The sequence below is a fragment of the Zeus faber genome, assembly GCF_960531495.2.
Source record: "Zeus faber genome assembly, chromosome: 6".
Taxonomy (NCBI): domain Eukaryota; kingdom Metazoa; phylum Chordata; class Actinopteri; order Zeiformes; family Zeidae; genus Zeus; species Zeus faber.
The window spans coordinates 13,863,598-13,885,730 of NC_137201.1; the positions used below are offsets into that span (position 1 = coordinate 13,863,598).

General features: G+C 46.1%; 1 protein-coding gene across 1 annotated transcript in view; it reads right to left on the bottom strand.

The window, feature by feature from the left end:
- Nucleotides 1–1,277: 1,277 nt before the first annotated feature.
- b4galnt4a (beta-1,4-N-acetyl-galactosaminyl transferase 4a) overlaps nt 1,278–22,133 on the bottom strand; it is a gene marked incomplete at both ends in the record, with an annotated part of 171,415 nt that continues 150,559 nt past the window's right edge. The window contains 12 exons of the mRNA XM_080002304.1: nt 1,278–1,392; nt 3,272–3,398; nt 3,849–4,002; nt 5,578–5,650; nt 5,847–6,000; nt 6,702–7,072; nt 7,542–9,129; nt 9,291–9,364; nt 9,692–9,792; nt 10,618–10,727; nt 10,978–11,157; nt 12,730–12,796. Of these exons, the coding sequence (XP_079858430.1) occupies nt 1,278–1,392; nt 3,272–3,398; nt 3,849–4,002; nt 5,578–5,650; nt 5,847–6,000; nt 6,702–7,072; nt 7,542–9,129; nt 9,291–9,364; nt 9,692–9,792; nt 10,618–10,727; nt 10,978–11,157; nt 12,730–12,796 (3,114 nt within the window). The remainder of the gene's footprint in view (nt 1,393–3,271; nt 3,399–3,848; nt 4,003–5,577; nt 5,651–5,846; nt 6,001–6,701; nt 7,073–7,541; nt 9,130–9,290; nt 9,365–9,691; nt 9,793–10,617; nt 10,728–10,977; nt 11,158–12,729; nt 12,797–22,133) is intronic.

A 22,133-nucleotide genomic window follows, 5' to 3' on the forward strand; every position in this document is an offset into this window, starting at 1 on the left:
ATAAATTGACGATGAAGCTGCTTCGGCCTGTAGGGAGTTTTTTTTGTTTCGTTTTTTTTTTTTTTTTTAGCACGTTCCAGCTCACTCCCAGAGGAGGTCAGAGATGGGTGGAGAACGGAGCGCACCATCAGTAGGATGAGAGGGGGGTGGCGGTGGTGCAAACTGCTCGCCGCTTCTACGTCTCAGAGGAGCAGATCAAAGCCCTCGCGTTAGTGCATGTTAGGCCCCCGTGCTCAGTATTTTGCGACCAAAACTCCCATTTTAAATAGCTTCACCTCTGGATGGCAGAAAACCTGCGGACAATTAAATAAAACTCAATTTCTGTAAACGACAGCTTGCCCATTATATAAAAAACACCAGCGAGAGGCTATTCATACTTTTTTTTTGTTGTTTTGTTTCTTTCCCCCCGACATATAAATACACAAAATTGAGATTCAGGCGGGAGATAGAAAGAAAGAGATATAGAACCCGAGAGATAAAAATCATGATAGTGAGAGAGAGAGAGAGAGAGAGAGAGAGAGAGAGAGAGAGAGAGAGAGAGAGAGAGAGAGAGAGGATGGAATATCCATCGACCTTCCAACACAGTGACATCTTGACCCCGGCACCAAAGCTGCTCTGCACTTTATGGAACACGCACATTAGATATCAACACAACACCAGTTTAAGAGGAATTCCAACGGGTAGTCGCCGTCGAGCGGGTTACCATGGAACCCGACCAGAACCGTACTCTGCAGCCGTCGGCGACGTCCTTTGGCGCTGCGGCGCCTGGATTAAAATCGGCGACTTTTCCGCCGCGCTCCCGTTGTTTTTCAAGGGTGTGTTAGAAAACGAGAAAGAAAAAAAAAAAAAAATCTTAGGTCGTCTTCACAGCTCCTTGTTAGAAAAAGGTGCTTTTTTCAAAATCTGTTGTTACAAACGCACACGCACGCACACGCGCGCGCGCACACACACACACACACACACACACACAATCACACACACACACGTAAACTGTTCATCAGTTTTTTTTCTGTACAGTACTTCAGTTGACGAGGCAAAGTGACGACTCGGGACTTTCAGACTTGTATTTCCTGCGACGGCCTCCGGGAGGGAGGGGGGCGCTGGAAGAAACCGGTTCGTCCTAAAGAAAAAAGGTCAGGCAGTGAGTGAGCTCCGTCGTCCCTCCCTCACGCACACAGCGGATCTGCAGGTCGTTTATTTCTATTTTTTAAATCTTCCCAGGAGCGTCCAGCAGGGGGGGCGGGGGGGGTAAGGGGGGGGGCGAGGGGGGGGGCGCGCTATCCCTTCGGGGTTTTCTTGTTCTGGGCGTTCCACATGCCTCGCTTGGAGTGATAGTAATGGAAGAAGTTCCTCAAGCGCAGGCGCTCGACCTCCAGGCCGTTCTGTAGCACCCTGCAGGGACAGATGGAGATGTACGGCGTTAAATCGGACCTCCGGCGCGTATACGACAGACCCTCTCCTCGCAATAGGAGGTTAAAAAAATCGGAAGCACACACGACCCTTCCCGCGTCAAATTGGGTGAGAAAACTGTCCGGATTGGCTACACCAGACGGCCCTGACGGTGATTGTCTGGACGATCAATGTTGAATACTTAAATACTACTACTTGAATACTTATATGTTTAACATTCTCTGGGAATAGGTTTATCAATTCATTTCCGATATGACATGCGGTGGTTTCATGGAAATGACCCATCTCTTACACAGGGCATAATTATTGGAATAATGTGAAAAACATGTATATTGATGAACAATATCAATAAGTATCAAAAACATTTTCCAGTTTCCCTTTAAATGCTCATTTTGTGTTTCAGACAACAGTAAAAAAGCATCATAATCGTCTTAAACAGGGGCAGGCATCACATTTTTTTTTAATTTATTTTACCGCTTTCCATCACGACCATATTAAGCACTGATAATGCTTCTTTGGACTTTTCCTTATTTCTTAAACTCAACTGAACCAAACATTTCATGTATGACAGAAAGACACACACACACACACACACACACACGCAGGCACACACACACACACACACACACACACACAATGTGAGATCTGGTAGCATTCATAAAATGCGGCGAACGTGGCTGCCCCCTCGCCGCATCTGTCTATTTATCTATTGACCGATCTATTATTTATTTTCCCTCCCTGCGCTGTATACGCTGCTTAACGCTGGTGAGTGTGAGTGCTCTGCTCGGCAGTCCCGACATTGGGGGCGGAATTCCGAGTTCATCCTCGAAACACAGGGGTACTTTTTTCTTGCGTGACCCTAATACTGTTTTATTGTAGATGTATTAAACACATTTATTTTCCTCCGTGCGTAACGCGGAGACGCGCTCCCTCCCCTCTGTTTTATTTCACAACAGTGTGAACAGCACAAATCGCATGGAATTTGATCTTTTCAATTCGGAATTGGGCCACTTTCATACGTGGTCCTAAATCGGACACAGGTCTGATTTTTTTGCAATGCGACCTCAGTCTGAACAGTCGAATCCGTGCGACATTTAACTCACTCTAGAGCACGGACGGGATCGCGCCGCACAAAATGCTCACGGGCCGGGGACGCACAAAAAATAGAGGAAAAACCCGGAATTCCACTGCAGGCCGAGCAGAGCGAGCCGTTCCGCAGCTGGCCCCCACCACCGCGGCTGACCCCCACCACAGCGGCTGCCCCCCACCACCGCTGCTGCTCCCCACCACCGCAGCTGCCACCACAGCCGCCCCCCACCACCGCAGCACCTGCACCTGTCTCACTACATTTTATGAATAGCACCGGATCTAAAAATAGTGTGTATATGTGTGTGTGTGTGTGTGTGTGTGTGTGTGTGTGTGTGCGCACGTGGGTCTGTGTCCTCTGTGGGAGCGATCGCGGCGCAATTTGCGCACAATGTGTTTCTATTTTGTTTTACTTCATTTCCTGAAGGAAAAAAGCACCGTGCCCTGGTCTGGATTTCAAGATTTCATCAGCGAGCTTGAGCCGAGGTACATGGCCCCAAGCCGCCCGACAACAGTGCATTTGCCTGCCACGTTTACTTCCGCACGACAGTGCGCTGCGTGTCGTCTTTGTCACTTCTGCGCATGCCGGTCAGTTCAGGACTGTGACCAGTTCACACTGGAATCCGACTTCGGCCACATTAAAAAAATAACGTGAACAGGGAAACGAAAAAAATCAGATCTGAGCAATAAATCCGAATTGAGCACTAAGGCTTGCAGTTCGAACGTAGCCTAAGTGACGGGGTGTGTCGCCCGTGGTAACCGTTGCCAGGGTTACCTGTCCAGCAGCTCCCAGTCCTCCCCTCCCCAGCGGTCCTTAAACTCCTCTGTGTTCATTCCTCCGATCTTGTCGAAGTCGGACTTGTAGATCCCAAACAGGCCGAAGCCGTTCACCTCCCAGTAGCCTGCAAATGGCCGACGGACAGAGAGGTTTGGGACAAGGAAGAGGGTACAAGGGGAAAAGGGAGCATTATAAAAACGCTCCGAAAAAAAAAAGAAAAATATGAACCGTTCAAGGACGTTTGAAGTCTTAAGCAGTATCTGCTCCTTTCCACTAGTTTTGGGCTTCGTTTTGGTGCGGGGGTTGTTTTAAGGCATGATATGAATGACCCAGCTTAGTAGCAAATGCAAATTCTTATCCAAATGCAAGCTAAGACAGCTCACGTGGGAATAAAGTCTTTATTATTGGTGTCAGTGTATACAGGGGACATTTCGATTTGTCATCCGGGCTCCAATTAAAATTCCCTATCCCTCCCCCAGGCACGGGGTCTGAGCGAGGATTGGCGGGCGTATGAGATACGGGAGCAGATTAACTCCAATCCCCAAACGTTTAATCACGCCGGGGGGCGCGCTACCGTCGGGCTCCCGCGGCGAGCTGCCGCAGCCCAGCCTCATGACGATGGGAGCGAAGGCCAGGCGTCCCTCCACGCAGTGCTTCCGGATGCTCTCCAGGATGTTGGTGGGGAAGTGGATGTGCAGGTCGCACAGGAACACGATGCTGTGGCTGTCCTGCAGGGGGCCAAAAACAAAACCGACTTCAACACCTCAAGCCCAATTAAATTCTTCTCATTTTATCAAGAAAAAGGGAAAGCTTTCTCCTTTGCCAGGATATAAAACCATTTTAATCATTGAGTGATCGCTCCACCCATCTCGGCGGCTGGGTTGGATCAGGAAAACAGGCAATAGACATTGTCCCAAACTTGAAACTAACATTTTAATAAAACTACCTGCATCTATGTTTATCCACCCAAACATCCATCCCCACCCGCCAACTCTCTAAAATAATAATAGGAATACATTTAGTCCAAATCCACCATACATCAGTGTGTATGTGTGTGTGTGTGTGTGTGTGTGTGTGTGTGTGTGTGTGTGTGTGTGTGTGTGTGAGTGTGTGGGGGGGGGAATCTATTTCCGATGGTTCTCACGTGCGCTTATGATTGATTTCTTTGGTGCTTATTTGCTTTTACTTTCCAATCCCGTCACATGAGTTGCATGTTGAAGCCGTCTGTATATAATGCATTACTCTGCCCTCCAAATATTTTGGGGGTTATTTCATTCAATGTTTAATTTATAACTTTTTGTTGTTGTTATTATATTGTGTGAGGTAGAGGGCAATGACTCAAGTGAAAATCCTCCATTTAATATATTTAAAGAGTCTTTTTCGGTAAAGTTTTGAGTAAAAGTCGATCAATGCAGGGGATTGGACCGCCATGCTTCTTTTTTTTTTTTGCCACTCAAGGAAATAATATCTGTCAGAATCCTCCCAGCACGCTTTGTGCCGATTCCAACCAGTAGATGGTGACGCTGAGCCACACTTACTATCTGTAATGCCCATTTAATCACGTTTGTAAAGGAATGTTAATGTAATGACCAGGATTGGTGTGTTTCATTAAGAGAACAGTCATATATTTCAGCTTAGGGATCAAAAAAAAAGTTCTAGTGCAGAATGCAGTGTGTGTGTGTGTGTGTGTGTGTGTGTGTGTGTGTGTTCAATTACACCCACTGGGACTCGGTATTAAAGAGAGAGAGGGGAGAGGGAGGATTCTGGGATCAACCGCTTACCCGCCCCAGACTGCCCCTGGGTCGTTCTTACTGAGTGACCGGCCTGTCAATCAAGTGTCAGATCAATGTCTGGCTAAATCCGAGTGTCATTGGGTTGGACGCAGAAGATGAATAAGGCATGAGTTGTTCTTTTGTTGCGTGCCCATCAACCAGTGACTGGAGGCCGTTGGTCTTCTACGGACTATGGTGTCTACAGCGTTGTGGTGTGGGGGTGGCATGGTTTAAACAGCCACACCTGTCTTGGGTCTAGGTGATCGCTCCAGGGACCAGGGTGGCTGTACGCCTGTTGTTCATTAGACCAATCAACAAGCAACAGGTAAAACCCCCATCCCCACACACACAGGAGAGGAGCCCTTGCCATGACACGTTTTCCATCTGCTCTGGGCTTGTTCCACCTTGCCCACTCGCTAAAATAAAACTGGTACTTTCTCAACCCCATCGCCTGCGTCTCCGTGTCGGAGGGCCCTGACGACGCCACTTGGGTGGCGTGTGGCAGGCGGACCTGCGACAAGCGTCTCTCACCTCGATGGTGTCCACCCCGATCTGCAGTCCGGCCGATCGCTCGAAGTTCCCCTCCCGCCGCAGGTACTCGTATCTGCGGGGGCGCAAAAGGGAGACACCCATGACGGCTCCATGCAAAAAAACGAGGCGGCCGTCGAAGGCGTAAGGGCTCAACGACGCGAATCTCTGCGTTTAGAGGAAAGGTGCTGAGCCAAAAGGCCACGTGTCATCTCGCTAGTCATCTCCTCTCCGATGTTTCCATCTGCCCTCTTCACCGATGCCACACGTACCGAGGTACGCTGCTCTCCCGGAGCGCCTCCTCCACGTCCATGTCCTCGCTCTCAAAGTCCACGACGATGATGCTGAAGTTGTCGTCCTTGGTCTGCCGGTGGAGGTTCTCCATGTCGGAGATGAACTGCTGCACCCAGCGAGCTTGGTTCTTCACTGAGATCAGGAGAAAAGAAAGGTGCGACATCAGCTGACAGAGATGACGAAGATGTCTCTGAAAATCGCCACAAAACTCCGGCGAGCGCTGGGTATGGAACGGCATATATCATTTGCCGAGGTATGATATACAACTGTTTTGAACACAGAGCAGTGAACACATTTCATTCCCCCAAAGGAAAGGAATATTCCTTTCCAAAGCCCAAATCAATCCATCCCCATAGCATGACATTATTAAACCCTTTGGATTTTGCAAAATCTGAGTATTAGTGTACTTGGAAAATAATACAGTAGAGTTACCACATTTCGTATCTTACACTGTTAGATCTGCTATGACAGACACTGGGTAAAAGAAAAAAGCTTTTTAAAAAGCTGGTGAATCAAAGGAACGTGGAAAAAAAATGACCTTCAAAAACATGGTTCTCGGTTGAATGAATTTGAGATGGCTACGCTTATAAACACAAGCTGATGAGTCTTCTGCGATTTAACTTAACTAAGACGTTGCAATCACGTCAGTAAAACCTCCATCTGCTGTATCATTTAAAGAAGCATTATAAGACAGTCGAAGACGACGCTCAGCCCCTTAATCTCTAAACAGATGCTTTGCAAAACTCAAATTTTCATATACCATTAAACAACAATTATATCCGCTGGAGTATTTTGATTGGACGAGAGGCATTCCATAGGTTGGTTGAACTCACCCGGCACCACAAAGTGCACCATGACGTCCCTCCTCCACTGGAGCATGACGGGCTGGCAGAGCAGGGGTGTGGTGTAGGCCGTGCCCCACTGTGTGGCTCCGGGCCGGGACGGGGACCTGGTTGAGGGAAGGGGCGGCGGGGTGGTGCGGCTGCTGGAGGGGGCCAAGGCCGGGTCCGAGGCCGGGGCCGAGTCGGTGTTCTCCAGGCTCTCCTCGCCCAGCCGCCCGCGGTGCAGGAGCAGGTAGATGTACTCTGAAAGACGGACCACACTGCGGCCGCGCTCCATCAGCTCCAGCTCCACCAGGTAGCGGTTCCCCCGGGCCGAGTCGCGGCGCTTTTCCATGTTAATGATCCGCAGCAAGGTGTAGATCCTGGACAGGGGACACACGTTATGGACGTTCTGTTACACAATCTCATTGAAAAGATGGCGGGATACAAAAATTTGAGATTGATTATAATTTTATTAAACTCTGCAGGTTCGCTGTCCTAGATTCAAAAGCAGTTTAATGATTTGCTAGAAGCAGACCTCAGGCAAACTGTGAACACAGAAGCACAGTGGAATTAGCATGGTTCAACTGTGGAATGGAATAGAGTGGAGAAAAGTGAGAGAAAAGCTACTTCAGCCTCAATAGCATTGCGGTGCCTGTAAACACTACTCACACGGTCTTGTTGCACGGCTTGGCGATGAGGCATGACCAATACGCTCCCAGTGAAATTACTTCTTGCTTTACATAATGGTCACCATCAGCAGATAAATTCAAGCTTTTAACTCAAACTCTGATTCTGAATTTGACCGTCAATGTCCACCCCCACAACCTACCCTTCTCCCCTCTTGCTTACCCCCCATTGCGCTCGTTGAGTTTCTCCATGTACTGGGCCAAGACGTCCACCACCTCACTCTCCGCCAGCTGGAGGTTCCCGGACACGTTGCAGCGCAGGTCGTTCCAGTCGGAGCGCAGCAGCTCAAAGTCCATGGGGTTGACGGAGAAGGTCCGCTGCCAGTTGATGTTCTCCTCCGCCCAGCCCGGCCGAGCTTCCACCTCCTCGTAGCTGTAGTCCGACATGCCGCCCTCCTCGGGCTCTGGCTCCGGATCCGGCTCCGCATCCGGGTTGGAGCGGTTCGTGTCGGTGTTGTGGTCCAGGTCCGACGGGTCGTGGTCCAGGTTGGGCTGAGGCTGGGACTCCGTGATCTGCGAGGTATGAAGGTAAGAGGTGACCCGGGCCTCCCCCTGCAGCGTGTTCACTGTAGAGTTTGACTTGGAAGCGGCATACAGGGGAGGAGGGTCTGGGAGACGCGACAGCGGAGCCGGAGGGGCGTCCCTGCCCGGCCTGTCGGCGGTGATGACGGCTTCTCTCTCAGCCCTGCGCTCGGCTCTCTTTGTACTTTTACCGAGATGTTTCTCTGCTGCTCTTCGGGCCGCCCTGTGATTTTTGCTGATGGTTGCGTTTCGTGAAAGCATTTTGCCCTCACTTGCGAGGGGGTTGGGCCACAGCTGGGGGACACCAACAAGGTCTCTACTCCCCATTGCCCCTGTCCCCAGACGGGCTTTGGCTCCCAAGTTGACCAACCTGGTGGTCTTCCCGTTCTGGTACAGAAAGACTCCGGGGAAGACTTCTCTGGGCCGTCGAGACGCCCTCTCCTCCCGTCTCTCCCTCCGCTGCTCCCTCTCCCTCTCTCTCTCCCTCTCCTTGGCAGGTCGCGGCCGGGTGATGTAGATCTTGTTCTCTTCCCTCTTCTCCTTCTTGTTGCCGGGCACCTTGCTGTTGTTGTTTTTGTCGGTGCCGCGGAGATGGGCGGCATTGCTGTGGGCTGAGTTGCTGAGGATCTGCTTGGCTCTGCTGGCGAGGGCGGAGAGGGAGGTCTTTTGGGGAAACAGCAGCGAGGACCTGCTGAGCTTGGAGGGAATCTCGCCTCCTCTTTCCTCCTCTTGCGCCGCCGCCGCCGCCGCCGCCTTACTGCTGCTCCTGCCGACACCGAGCTCGGCAGGCGCCGTGCGGATCCAGGACAGGGAGCGTCCCTGGACCACCGCCCCCCCGTGGGAGCGCCTCACCTCCAGCTCGGGCTCCTCGCTGTCCCCCTCGGGGGAGCCCTGCCCCCTGGGGCTCTGTCCCCTGCTCCCCCTCGCATGGTCTTTACCCCAGTCCGTGTCCTCGGCTCTCTCCTCCATCTGTCTGTCCCTGTGGGGGAAGTGCCTCCGCTCCCTACGCTTTGCCATGCTGTTGACTGGCCCTTCCTCCTCCACGGCCTCCTCCTCTTCCTCTCTTTTCCTGCTAGAGGAAGAGCGAGTCGGCACGGGCCCCTTGCGGCGATGGGAAGGCTTGGAGGTGTGGCCTGTCTGGCTGTGGTGAGGGGTTCTCTTCGGGGGCTGCGTGCCCACAATCTCCTCTTCGTCCTCTGGATCCACCACCTCCTCTTCCTCCAGGAAGTCTAAACACATGTAAAAGGAACAAGTCAACTGTAGATCTATACTGTATTTGTGTGTGTGTTTGTGTGTGTGTGTGTGTGTGTGTGTGTGTGTGTGTGTGTGTGTGTGTGTGTGTGTGTGTGTGTATGTGTGGGTGTGTGTGCGCTTGTTTATTAGTGCCTACCATCTGGGTTAGGGAAGAAGAATGGTCTGTCATCCTCCTCCTCATCCATCTTCATGTACTTGTAGAAACCAAACCTGCCAGACAAAAAACGAGGAGAGCAGCACACACACACACACACACACACACACACACACACACACACACACACACACACACACACACACACACACACACACATAGACACACACACATAGACACATTAACAAACATTTAGAAGTTTCAATGTGCCTCACACCACCTCAAACTTATTCCCACTGCAAGAGGTCTCATGAATCACAGTTGTCCAACGCGTCGACACTTTCACACTTTAATCCGCATAATCAGGGGAGTCCCTCTTAACGTCCGGACAGAGACTGATGCCACGCTGTCCCTGGCGTTGATGAGAACACTAATGTCCTTACTTCTCCAAGTAGATGGGGGACTCTCTGTAGAAGCACTTGTTCTCCCTCTCCATGTGGGTGAGACGTGTGAAGTCGTTTGGGTAGACGAAGGACAGATACACCTGCAGACACAATGGCAATAACGTCATAAAACAATAACAAGGCCGACACAGCATGAGAAACAAGGACAAGGACACACCTCTGAAATGTAATTTTGTTTGAACTTTTTGATTTGTTACTGAAAAACATATACGTATATTTACTGTATATATTTCATTTCCCCCCCATATTCCCCACATTGTGCAGCTGCAGTAACTCATGCTGTCCTACAGAGGATAGCAGCGCCTAATCCTGCTGCTCCACTTGCTTCGTTTGATGGAGTTAAAAACCAAGCTGCTGTGATGGGAATCCAACATGGACTCGGCCGTTTGGCCACTTTGTTCTCTGTCCAATTAATCTGAACATTATGCCGCTGGAACTGTGAAGGGCCGTTTCCAGACGGTTAAAAACACCGATCTAATTGAATGCACTTTTAATGACCTGTGCTATTGTTAGCAAGAGGCCCCAATTAACCTTTTAACACCCAGACAAGTTCAGCCACACACATGCACGCACGCACGCACACACACACACACACATAAGCATGCACAAACAAACAATATTTACATACAATCACTAAATCATTCGACTCATTCTGAAATATGGACACACACATAGGCAATAATATTTGAACAAAGTCACAAAAGTTTTCTCGAATATGGGCATATGCACACACACACACACACACACACACACACACACACACACACACACACACACAGACACACACACACACACACACACACACACAAACACACACACACACACAACATAATCACTCAAATGTTCTGAAATTATTCTCAAATATGAGACACACACACACACACAGTGCCAGAGAGGTGACGTACAAACTGCAGGCCCTGGTATCTGGCGATGGGGAAGTCCTTCACCACATAAGTGGGGGAGTAGAGGCAGGCGGGAAGAACGTTCTCCAGCCTGGCGGGGTCGATCATGGGGGCTGAGGAGAGAACGGAGAGAAGGGCATCTGCCGATTATTTTCCCTCCTTTTTGAATTTCTTCGGCATCAATGAGAACAACGCGGCTGGTGCAAAGAAAACACCGGCCAAGACAGAGAGGACAGTCTGTTGCACAAAGGAGACAAAAAGAGCGGCAAAATGAGCGATGGAGTGACAAGCAGGGAGAGAAACAGACACAAAGACACAGCCATGAAGGAAGTGTCGGGGGCGATGGATGACGGGCTGAATTACTGTTGTAGAAGGTGTCCCTGGGATCGGGCTTCAGCATGTCTGCTCCGTGCTGCCCGCCGCCGTCCAGAGCCGCCCTCGGCTGTTTCTGCCGGTCCTGGTCGGGGTCTGCCGGGAGGTGGACGTGACTGGCCAAGGTCTGGGGGACGTGGTCCACGCTGTTCATCTTCAACATGGACTCATCTGACAGAGTTAAAGACACCCGGCGTGACAACTTGGAGTGACCGACAATTAGGTTGTCTCTCTGACTATCAGGAAGAATATCACACATTTCCAATTACAAGTTTTAATTGACCACAGAAGGAGGACACATTATGCAAATATGGCAGAGGAGGAAGGGCAGGGAAGGAGAGGAGCTTTGGAGATTGGGGGGGGGGGGGGGGGGGCAGACACTGAGAGTATCAGGGGAGATATGGGGAGAGAAATGAAAAGAAAGCAGAGGAGGATCATAATTATATCAATCGATGTGGGGTGGGGTGATGAATGGCGTGTCAGGTGCAAGGCCTGATGGGAGAAATGCATTATAATTAACAGGTTGGTCAGCGCGGTTTTCACGCTCCAGAGAGGCGGCACGTGCGCAAAGTTGTGAGTTAAGTGTGTTCCTTGTGTGTGTGTGTGTGTGTGTCCCTTGTGTGTGTGTGTGTGTGTGTGTTTGTTGGGTGTATGTCCGTTGTGTGTGTGTTTTCATTGGGTTTGTGTTCGTTGTGTGTGTGCGTGAATGTAAGTGTGCATGTGTATAGGCGTGCGCATAAATCCAGGGGCCTGTCTACAGAGGATTTTGTTCTCCAGAAAACTTCAATACAACAATCCTTGGTTAATAAAATAAACTTTACCTTTATTACTTATTAATTAATAAAGTGCTCAAAAAAGTAACAAAAAATACGAAATAATAATAATAATAATAATAATAATAATAATAATAATAATAATAATAATAAAGAATAAAATAACAAAACAATAAATATATCTGCAGGCAGCAATACACAGGGTCCAGTTTAGTCGTGTTTGGTACGTATTACAGTTTTCTGGGTTCTCTGAAACGTAGCACTATTTTCCGAGTTTACATTGAAAGCCACATCGGCTCCCCCTGTCTGTCTTCTTGCTTGTCTCACGGAGCAACCACTATGCGGTCTACGCAGTGAAACCCCCCCAGAGACCGAAACTGGACTTATATAACATTGGTTCATGATGTTACAAAACGGTTAGTTTCACAAACTAATCAAGTTACGCTATTTCTCAAAAATTCCTGCTCCAAATATAGATCCATATGGATCAAACTTTAACAACGAGGTTTCTGAGGTGTCCCGGTTCTAAGGAGACCTCAAACACGTCCGCGGGTTCAGCGATTATAGTGTTCCTGACACTTTTAGCCCGAAAAGGAAGGAGAATAAATAACAATAAGAAATAACAAAAATAACCTAATAACAATACTAATACTACTACTACTACTACTAATCCTACTACTACTACTACTACTAATAATAATAATAACAAGAACACATATTTGTACTTCACAAATTCCCGCTACTCACGAAAATGCAATATAAGAAACAGGACAAAAATATCACTATATCAATTCACTTTCAGCATGCACACAAATAGAATTACTCTTCTTGAGCAAAGATGTCCTGGCCATCAGAGATTTGCAGTATCCATTTCAATTAATTATGGAATTTCGATTTTTATTATTTTTGTAATTCGGGAAGACAAATGGGGAAGAGTATGAGACGAGAACAAAACCCAAATCAATCTTACCTGTGTAGAGGGAGATGTAGGCCGAGTCGATGACCTCATATTTCAAACCGGGCAGGAAAGGACGCCACTAAATTGGAAACAGAGGCAGACACATATCTTGTATCTATAATCAGGCGTTCCAAAATAAAAACGTCATTATGTGCCTTCGACAAGGCTCTGCCACTGCGGTCGGTATTGATTCGAAGCCGCATCATAGCTGCCGCCGAGTCACCACCGGCCACCACAAACAAACATTTTATCAAGAGGAGAGGAAGAGGAAACTAGTTTGGTAGAAGAAGCTGCAAAAAAACAAAGGATATATATATATATATATATATATATATATATATATATATATATATATATATATATATATATATATGCAAGTTATATAAAAAAGTGCAATATTCACAACCAAGGCAGGTGTGATTCCTGAAATGGCCGGGGAGCAAAGACAGAACAGTGTAGAGAGAGAGAGAGTGAGAAAGAGACAAGTCTACAATTCCTTTAAATAGATTCCTCAATTACCACGTCGCTTCTGGTTAGCCGGGGTGTAATCTTAGGAGACAGGTCATTTTCCGGCACTCCCAGAATACAAACACAAATATACAAAGATGCCGCTTCGGGCGCATGCAGATTCCTCCGTACAGGAGAGAGAGCCAGAGCTGCAGGGATCTGTGACGAGCTGTCTGGCTGCTTTGTCGTGCATCAGCGTAGAGAAAGGTTGTTATTACTCTTTATTGTTGTTATTACGTCGTTATTAGATGAAAAGCCACAAATAAATTCTGCTATACGTCCATGAACACAACACACAATCATATACACAGTGTATGTACAGATTTTACCTCATGTTTATTCATGCAAACTTGCACAATTTCCGATTTCCGGTTTTTGTCAGAATGTGATTTGTTGATACAACGGTTTATCGTAATATTTGTGGTACAGTGTATATTTCCAAATGTTCCCTGTTTCTTATTTAATTTTTAGGTTTTCTTTTATTGTTTTCTGTTAATTCTTAGGTGTATTTTCTTTATGTAGTATATTGTTTATCATTAGGTTTGTTGTCGATTTCCTTGTATAGTGGCAAATAAAACTTTTTTTTTTTTAATTATTTTCATTTTTTATTACATAGTTTACCATATAAATAATAAAAAAAAAATATATAATAATAATAATATATATATATACATATACAATTCCTGCATGAGCTTCCTCTTCAAGGTCGAATTGGACGGACGGACCTTTCCATTTCCTTTTCAGACATCGATGGAGCCCGGTGCCCTGTTACTGTCCCATCAGCCGCCAGACCCAAGACACTCACACACACACACATGCACACACACACACACACACACACACACACACACACACACACACACACACACACACACACACACACACACACACACACACACACACACACACACACACACACACACACACACACACACACACAGGTAGAACTGTGGGAATTCTTCCCGTCGCCGGCCTGTCCAATCGCTCTCTGATTGATCTCCCTGAGGGGAAAGAGTATTGACCAGGTGTGTCTGTGTGTGTGTGAGTGTATATCGGTGCGTTTTTCGGTGAAACAGTGTTGACAGGGAGAGCTCGCCGCTCGCTGGCCCCCACGATTCCCCACGAGGGGGAGGAAAGAAAATCAATATCCGAGGGGAAATAATAGAAAGCACAGATCACAGAGCAGAGAGACGGCACACGGCGGTTTCATCATATTTCATCATGATCCGAGCCCTCCACCACCACCACCAGACACACACGGCAGTTTTTCATATTTTTGATTTTAGTATCTCTGCCATTGTCCCCAATATGTCTGAAACACACAAAAACACAATAAAAAAGTCCACTGCCGAGTCCATGGCCATTGTCCACTGAGAGCGGGTTGCTGGGTGACCACCGTCCTCCCCCACTCCCGCACCACCCACCCACAGGGCCGAGGTGCCCACTTCAATTGGCTGCCCAGACGCCCGAGGTGACCAGATATATTGTTTGCGGGATACGTAAGAGGCGATGCAAATAAACCGACGTGTCTGACCTTTCAAACACAACACGCTTGTTCAGCAGGGAGTGTAAAAAAGGGAGGTAAATGCTGCTCTTGTTCTTGTTCTGGTTCTTCAAGCGGGAATAAATACGTTAATATTTTCCCCGTGTGTAATCCGCCGCTAAGCCCTGTACAGTACAGTTGAGTAGAGTCGGTCTTTAGAGCCCGCCATGTTGTAATGAGCGCAATGCAGTAAATGAGAGATGAAGAGGAGTAATGAAGGGACGGGGGAGGACGGGGGAGGAAAGCCTCGAGGGGGGGGGGTTTGCCATGCCCCCGATTAAAGGGCCGTCAAACTATATCAGGGGGGGAAACAGAATTCTAAATGTAAGACGGTCCCAAAGAAAAGTTTAAGCTGTTTAAGTGGTTATTAAATATGTCGTCCAAAGTCGGTATCGAGCTCTGGGAGACGGTGCGTGCCGATCGACCGAGGTGTCCTTGGTCAAGGTTCCAATCCCAGGCCTTTATGGTCCCTCAAGGGGAAATTTAGTTTGTGGCCAAGAGGCACAATAACACAGATGGAACGACGAGCCCGATCCATGGGGGCCACACCTCGCAACTTACAGGACTTAAAGGATCTGCTGCCAACGCCTTGCAGCAGTGCCAGATACTAGGGCAGAACGACTACTGAATTCAAACCGACATCGCAATGTTATAGAACGCAATTTTCAAATTCAAATCGCAAAGGCTGCGATTAAAAATGTTTTAGTTTTTTTAATGTGACACAACATAACCAATAGGGCTGTCAACATGACCCCCCCCCCCCCCCCCATCAATAGAGATGGGGGTCGGGACGACTCCTTTCTCCTGGATAATTACAGGATTTTTCATGCTTTTATTTAGCTCCTCTGCTCTCCATCCTTTTTTGTGAGATTCCAGAAAGCGGCCCCAAAAAATGGAAAAGAAAAAGAAAAAACGCCTAATCAAGCGATTGTTTTAACCAGACCTCCGCACTGCCTCCCGGTGAAACTCGGTGCTCCATCCCTGGCCGAATTGCACTGTGCGGGATGTGTCCTGCTGGCAGAGCCCGGAACACCTGTAGAGTCCAGACGGAGCCTCTTCCAGAACGCTGGGCCTGTTTGTTATTATTTTTTATTTTTTGCTTTTTTTTAAATGTAATGAGCATAGAGCTGCCCCTGCGCCTGCAGGGACAAAAGAATAGAGCATACGGACGAAGCTCATTTACTTGCGCCACAAAGAGATGGAGGTATGTGGACGTATGCACGCAACATTTTTATATCAAGTAATACATTTCTGCTGAAGCACTGCAGATTAATTTTTCGAATCTTCATTTTCGGATTCGAATAATTACAATGCTCGAAGCCAAATCAGTGAGTCAATATTCTTCTGTGATTGAAGGTTTTTGTTTTTACATTTCAATAGATAAATAAAGATATGTTATTCATATCAATTAATCTCATTTAATCATAACACAAAGGCCTGGCCTACAGGAAAGAGCAGTTTATATGTTGACTGTATCCAATGTTGTGTTGGTCATGCTATAGAATGGTTTATAGCTTGTGTTTAGTGAATAATACAGAAAGAAAGAAGAACACATACTTACATACATACATACTTAATTGCAATTGCAATATTGTTCTAAAAAAACGTTTCCAAATCGTTCGACCCTACCAGATACCACAGGACACCTTCAGAGGTCTTGTGGAGTCCATGGCTCGATGGGTCAGAGCTGTTTTGGTGGCACAATATTAGTGGTTAAAAATGGTGGTTTTAATGTTGTGGTGGATCGGTTGGTAGTGCTGGTGTAAGTGGTCAGTTGATGGCACAGCAGCATGGTCATGCTGGTCTGAAACCACTGACCAGTTACACCAGCAGGACCATCATGACCATGGTCATGACCATGACCATCAAACTATCATATAAAAAACTTCAACTCATATAAAGCCTCAAGTGTTGTTTCATTACTCAAGGATGGGTTTTATTGTATGTAAAATGTTGAAAAGGTTGTCGCCAACCCTGTTATAAACACCCCTTCAGAGATAATGGACTTTTGTGGAAGTTGCTTCATTTGCAGGAAGTTAAATCATCCGCCCTTAATGAAGTTGATGGTGAAAAGACAAGTAAGGGTCCTCTTATTTGAAGACATTTTCTTTGAGTTATAATGTCTGCCAGAGGGGAACACGCTCACTGTGTCAGCCCTGTTACCAACAAAAGCATGCATTAAAAAGTTATTTGTTTGTCATTTTAAATCAATTTTTTTTTGTACATACAGTATATACTAACATTTAAGTCTTTCATGAATGCAGCCATCTGAAGTCATGACCTTTACCACATGGCTAGTAATGGCTGCCAATAACATTTTTCGTCAACCCTGTTACTGTCAAACCCTGTTACCATCAACCCTGTTACCATTCTAGGGTAACAGGTGATTCAAAGATTTGTACATTTGAGTTCATTTATTTATAGGTTTATGAAATACATTATTATTGTGAAGGCACTTTTCTGTTGATTAACAAAGTGAAATAAAATAATTGTGTTCCCCAAAATGGATGAATAATCGTGATCACAATAGTGAGCGAAATAATCGTGATTATCATTTTAGACATAATCGTGCAGACCTTTTCCATGGACCACGCTCTAAAAGCTGGTGGTCAGAACTTCCCAGGATCGACCGTGGGCCTTCCGTAACGTTTGGTCGTCATACATATCTGATGCAAGGGCACCAGTAAAGCAAGAAAAAAGTTCAAACTAATCCATAGATCTCCACAAAAAATACAAAGAAATAGTCATTGCTAACCCTTCCTGCCGCACTTTGTCTCACTTTGCTGCTGTGGATTGAGCATTAGGGTGAAAAAACTTAATGTGTAGTTATTATATAAAAGAGCATTTGTCCCAATAAGTTTTATTCTGCGTGACACAGAAAAATTATTATTTTTACACACACACACACACACACACACAAGCACAAGTACACAATTATAATTGTGCAGTAATTGCGGGAAAATAAATTGTAAAATAAATTAAATCAACCTCGCAGCAGAAAATCTATTTAAGATTATTTGAAAAGTGTGATGAGGCATTTCCGAGTTAATTTAACTTCGGCAGGCCAGGTCTAACATTTAATGAACTCTGCTCTCGGCACAGGCACACACCACCACACGGCCATTAAACATTTGAATCTGTTCTGATAATTTGTTGGTGTGGAAACCTAGGATACTTTGGTGTTCATTACACCAGACAGCTTTTTACACTTTTATTATGATTTTATCAAAGACGCATACAGACATTTTTTAATTTGGGGACAGCCTGATAAAGACTGTTGGGGATTTGTGAGAGAAAAATGCAGATGATCAATTTTTTGAACGATGTCTCACATGTTTTATACAGGAGAATAGCATTTTTCCTATGTAACATTGCCTTGCAGTTTTTAATGAGTCTCTCAGCAGCTCATATGAAGCGACACTGTCCTTTCCAATAATGCCTACTGTATTGTAAAGACCAGATCACATTCCATCTTCACTCAACTTAAGTTTGACTCTTAAATCATTGTATGACAGAATGACACCTGACCAATGGCACACAACCTTCCATCTGTATAAAGCCCTCTTCAACAGAAGTCGGGGCAGACCGATCAGAACGCTGTGTTGAAGCATGGCTGTATCTTTCTCTTTATTCTGCAGAATAAACATCTTTAATACTCTCAGTTTGTTTTCCTGTAGCGAACAGGTTAACCTCACCGAGCATGCAGTGAGAATTCTCCAACAGGTTTTAACTGTCGTGATAATTACCACAAAAAAAGGTTCAAGTTATAGTAGTCCACGAATTTCTCACTGGTATTAATGTGACCAAAAATTACCATATAAAAAGTGAGAATGGAACATTGCATAAGTAAAAAAATCGACACATCAGCTATAGCTCCCATAAGAAAACTATTATCAAAAGAGAAAAAAGTTAGTTTCAATGGCTTCCATTCTCTCGATACTGCTGCTGCTGTATTGTATCACAATGATTAAAATTGTAAGTAAATGACCTTGTAAAATCGTTTTACTGTGTCCGTGAAGCCAGCGGTAGCCTCTGCAGCCTGCATAAAAAGTGCTTTTTAAATGGACATTTACCTTTATACTTGACGGGTGGAAATTACCTTAAAGGGGACCTATTATGAAAAACTGGCTTTTTCAGGGCTTGTGCACATACAGTTGGGTTTCTGATGGGCCTACTAGGACACACACTGAAAAAAAAGACAACCCAGTCAGGTTTTTGTGGGCTGAAACCATGTGATCCAACAAGCCCTCCAGATTTGTCTCCCAAGCCTACATCAAGTTGGGTATCCTTAGAATTAGAACCGCTCCCCATCTGAGTAACTCCACCCACGGCTTGAGCGCTACCGCTTGCGGCCCGAGAGTTAAGCCAAGAGCTAAGCTAAGAGCTACTGTCAGCATGGGAAGTGCTCTGTTGGCTCCACAGACCAGCACAAATACTTTTAAAAGAAAGAGGAATTAATACCAAATTGTGTATTGTCAGTCATGTTGATCCGCTGCATAGTCGGAACAAACTTTTAAATGAGGACTTGTGGATCTAATTTTGAGTGAGGGTTCAGCAGCCGGATTGCTTATTTCTCACCTCAAATTTGTTCAGGAACAGATTTTGGTGCACCGATAAAGTGAAATCAGTGAAAGTTTACAGAACCGGAAACTCAAGCTCAAACCCCATTGGCTCACAGAACTAGGGGCCTTAGGAGAGACGCTCAACCCACTGAAACAGACCGTCCTGGAACAAGAGGGTTATCGAAGGATTTTAGAATGGCTCGAATGCATAATCCGAGTGGTATTTCCAACAAAAGCTTCAAAGTCATCTTTTGGGGACCTCAGAGACCTATGCATTAACTTGTTGAAAAGGAGCATAACAGGTCCCTTTTCAGACTCAGCACTCGTTTAAAGCACGACGATAAAAAAATAAGGAACTGTATTTTATATGGCAAATTTCTAGCAGGGTTTACGAAGTGCTCCACGTGGGCCAGATGTCCCCCGAAAGCAGGGGTCGGGAACCTGTGGCTCGCGAGCCAATTATGGCTCTTTCGATGACGGTATATGTCTCGCAGACAATTTTGAGCTAAAATTTTTCATCACAATTAACAAGTAAATAATAATTATTCTGTGTCATTTTAATGTAAAACAGGTAAGAGAAATTACAATTTTGAAAATAAAATTCAAAATATAAATGTGGTGGACAAAGGGGCGTGGTCAAGCACCGGCTGCGGACCGCAGAAAGACTCCGGGGCGCCTTTTACTCGGCGCCCTGCCCCTCCCGGGTCTCTGCTCAGGCGCCACTTGTGGGAGTCTCTGCCCACAGGTAAGGGTTTAGGGAGGGAGACGGAGTCTTTCTGGCCGTGGTGCGCCCGCATGGCCAGAGTTTTATTGTTCATTTCAATATGCGGCACGCAGGCCACAATTATATCTGTCACTGAGGATTATTATAATAATTGTGGATAATAATGATCCTCTTGGGCGCAGGAGGAACAGCGTTCCACTGCTGGGCTGCTTACGAGCCTGTGCCTCTCTGTCAGACAGACGAACATTAAGAAAACTCCCTGCCTCCAGTCGGACCAATCAGCTGAACACAAGTGGACAGAAATGGAAAAAACTTCAATATGTATGTGACAAATAATCGCTTGAACTTGAACTTGAACCTGAAGAGCAGCTGATTCTTAAAACTTGGAACGAGCTTCCCGTCACAGACCACACAATGCAGCGTGTGAGTATTGCCGTATTGACCGTGTTTGGCTCTACATACGCATGTGAGCAGTCTTTCTGGCGTCTGAGCAACATTAAGAGCAACCTACGCTCACGTTGGACTGAAGCCTCAGCGCAGCATGAAGCTTAACCTCACTACGGAGGAACCAGACTACAAGGTCACCAGCAAAACCATGCAGCACCAGAAGTCGCATTAATGATTAAAAGAATTTCGTTTATTATTGGCTAACTACAGTATAACAACAATATTATTAAGAGGAATAAAGCGAAATGTATTATATATAGCGCTTTTTTAAGTACTCAGAGATGTGTTATACGTTAAAAATGTATGCCTTACTTAAAAAATGCACGCATTAAGTTGCATTCATTTTTATTAAATATTATATGGCTCACAAGGAAATACATTTAGAAATACTTGGCTCTCCCAGCCAAAAAGGTTCTCGACCCCAGCCCTAAAGCGTTCTGCAGGAAACACAAGCGAGATTAGGCCTCTGGTGGTAATTGATTTGGGGTGCGGAGTCACCTGTAGCATACCGATCACAAGATGATTCAATCAAAAAAGTAAAGTATCTTAAACCCCCCTCCCCGTGACCTTGAATTGTTTTTTTGTTTTGTAGATATGTACAAGCAGCTTACCAGCACCAACCCCTAAACTTCACCAACTGTCTGTGAAGATAACTCAGAATCAGTGTTAATGCTCAGCCTCCATCTGCTTCAAGGCCTAAAAGGGGATATTAACCTCTAAAATAAATGGTGCTTGTTTCAAAATAACAATCAAAAGACAAAAAGAAGAAGAAATACTGTCAGACGACAATTTTGGGACCTAAAAACAGGATTGAAAGTGGGTCAAAAATCATCAATGGGTCAAAAATCTCTCACGTGCCGTAATCTCTCTCAGGTTCAAACTTGGGACGATTAAAACGCGAATCTGGCAGTGAAAGCCAAAAAGAACGAGAGAGTATAAAAGACTCATTCAAAATGAAAAAAAAAACGAGAAAAGATCGAGTCCAGAACAGGTCTCCTCATTCAACATATTTGCGTTCAGATCGACAACAGAACAATAAACATGAAGGTGTTGTTGGATACATGAAAGCGTCCCTGCCCCTCGCCGTCCTCACATGAAACAGGAAAGTCTCCCCGTCTTGTCATGTCATGTCTTGCCTGGGGATGCAGGAAGGATTTCAAAGGGAGAGGAGGAGTCGGCAACAGAGACAGGGCGTTTGATTTTCTGTGTTGAATTATAGATTAGCCAAAGTGTCTCAGACCAGACGTTTCAAAAAGACATATGAGCTCAATATTCTAAGCAATTACCGCTGCGCTAAAGTCACTGTGTCTACAATGACACCCTGCGTGCTTCCCGGTGGAGATAACTGGCCGGTTTTAGCAATACCTGCTTAACTGGCTGGCGGTGAGGCTAAAATGACAAGGATTCTTCCTATACCCCAGCTCAATTTATGCTAAAACCTACGTCTAGGACACCGCACTCCGGTCAGTATCATGTGTAAAAGGATGAGACCTGATTTGCCTGCACTGGATTAATAATCAGCACTTGCCCTGAGGATTCAGCTTTGGCTCCATGACAGAACTGATTCGGCCAAAATTCACTCAAATCATTACACTGACGCGGTGATCGCCCAAAGCTTAAACACATAGGAATG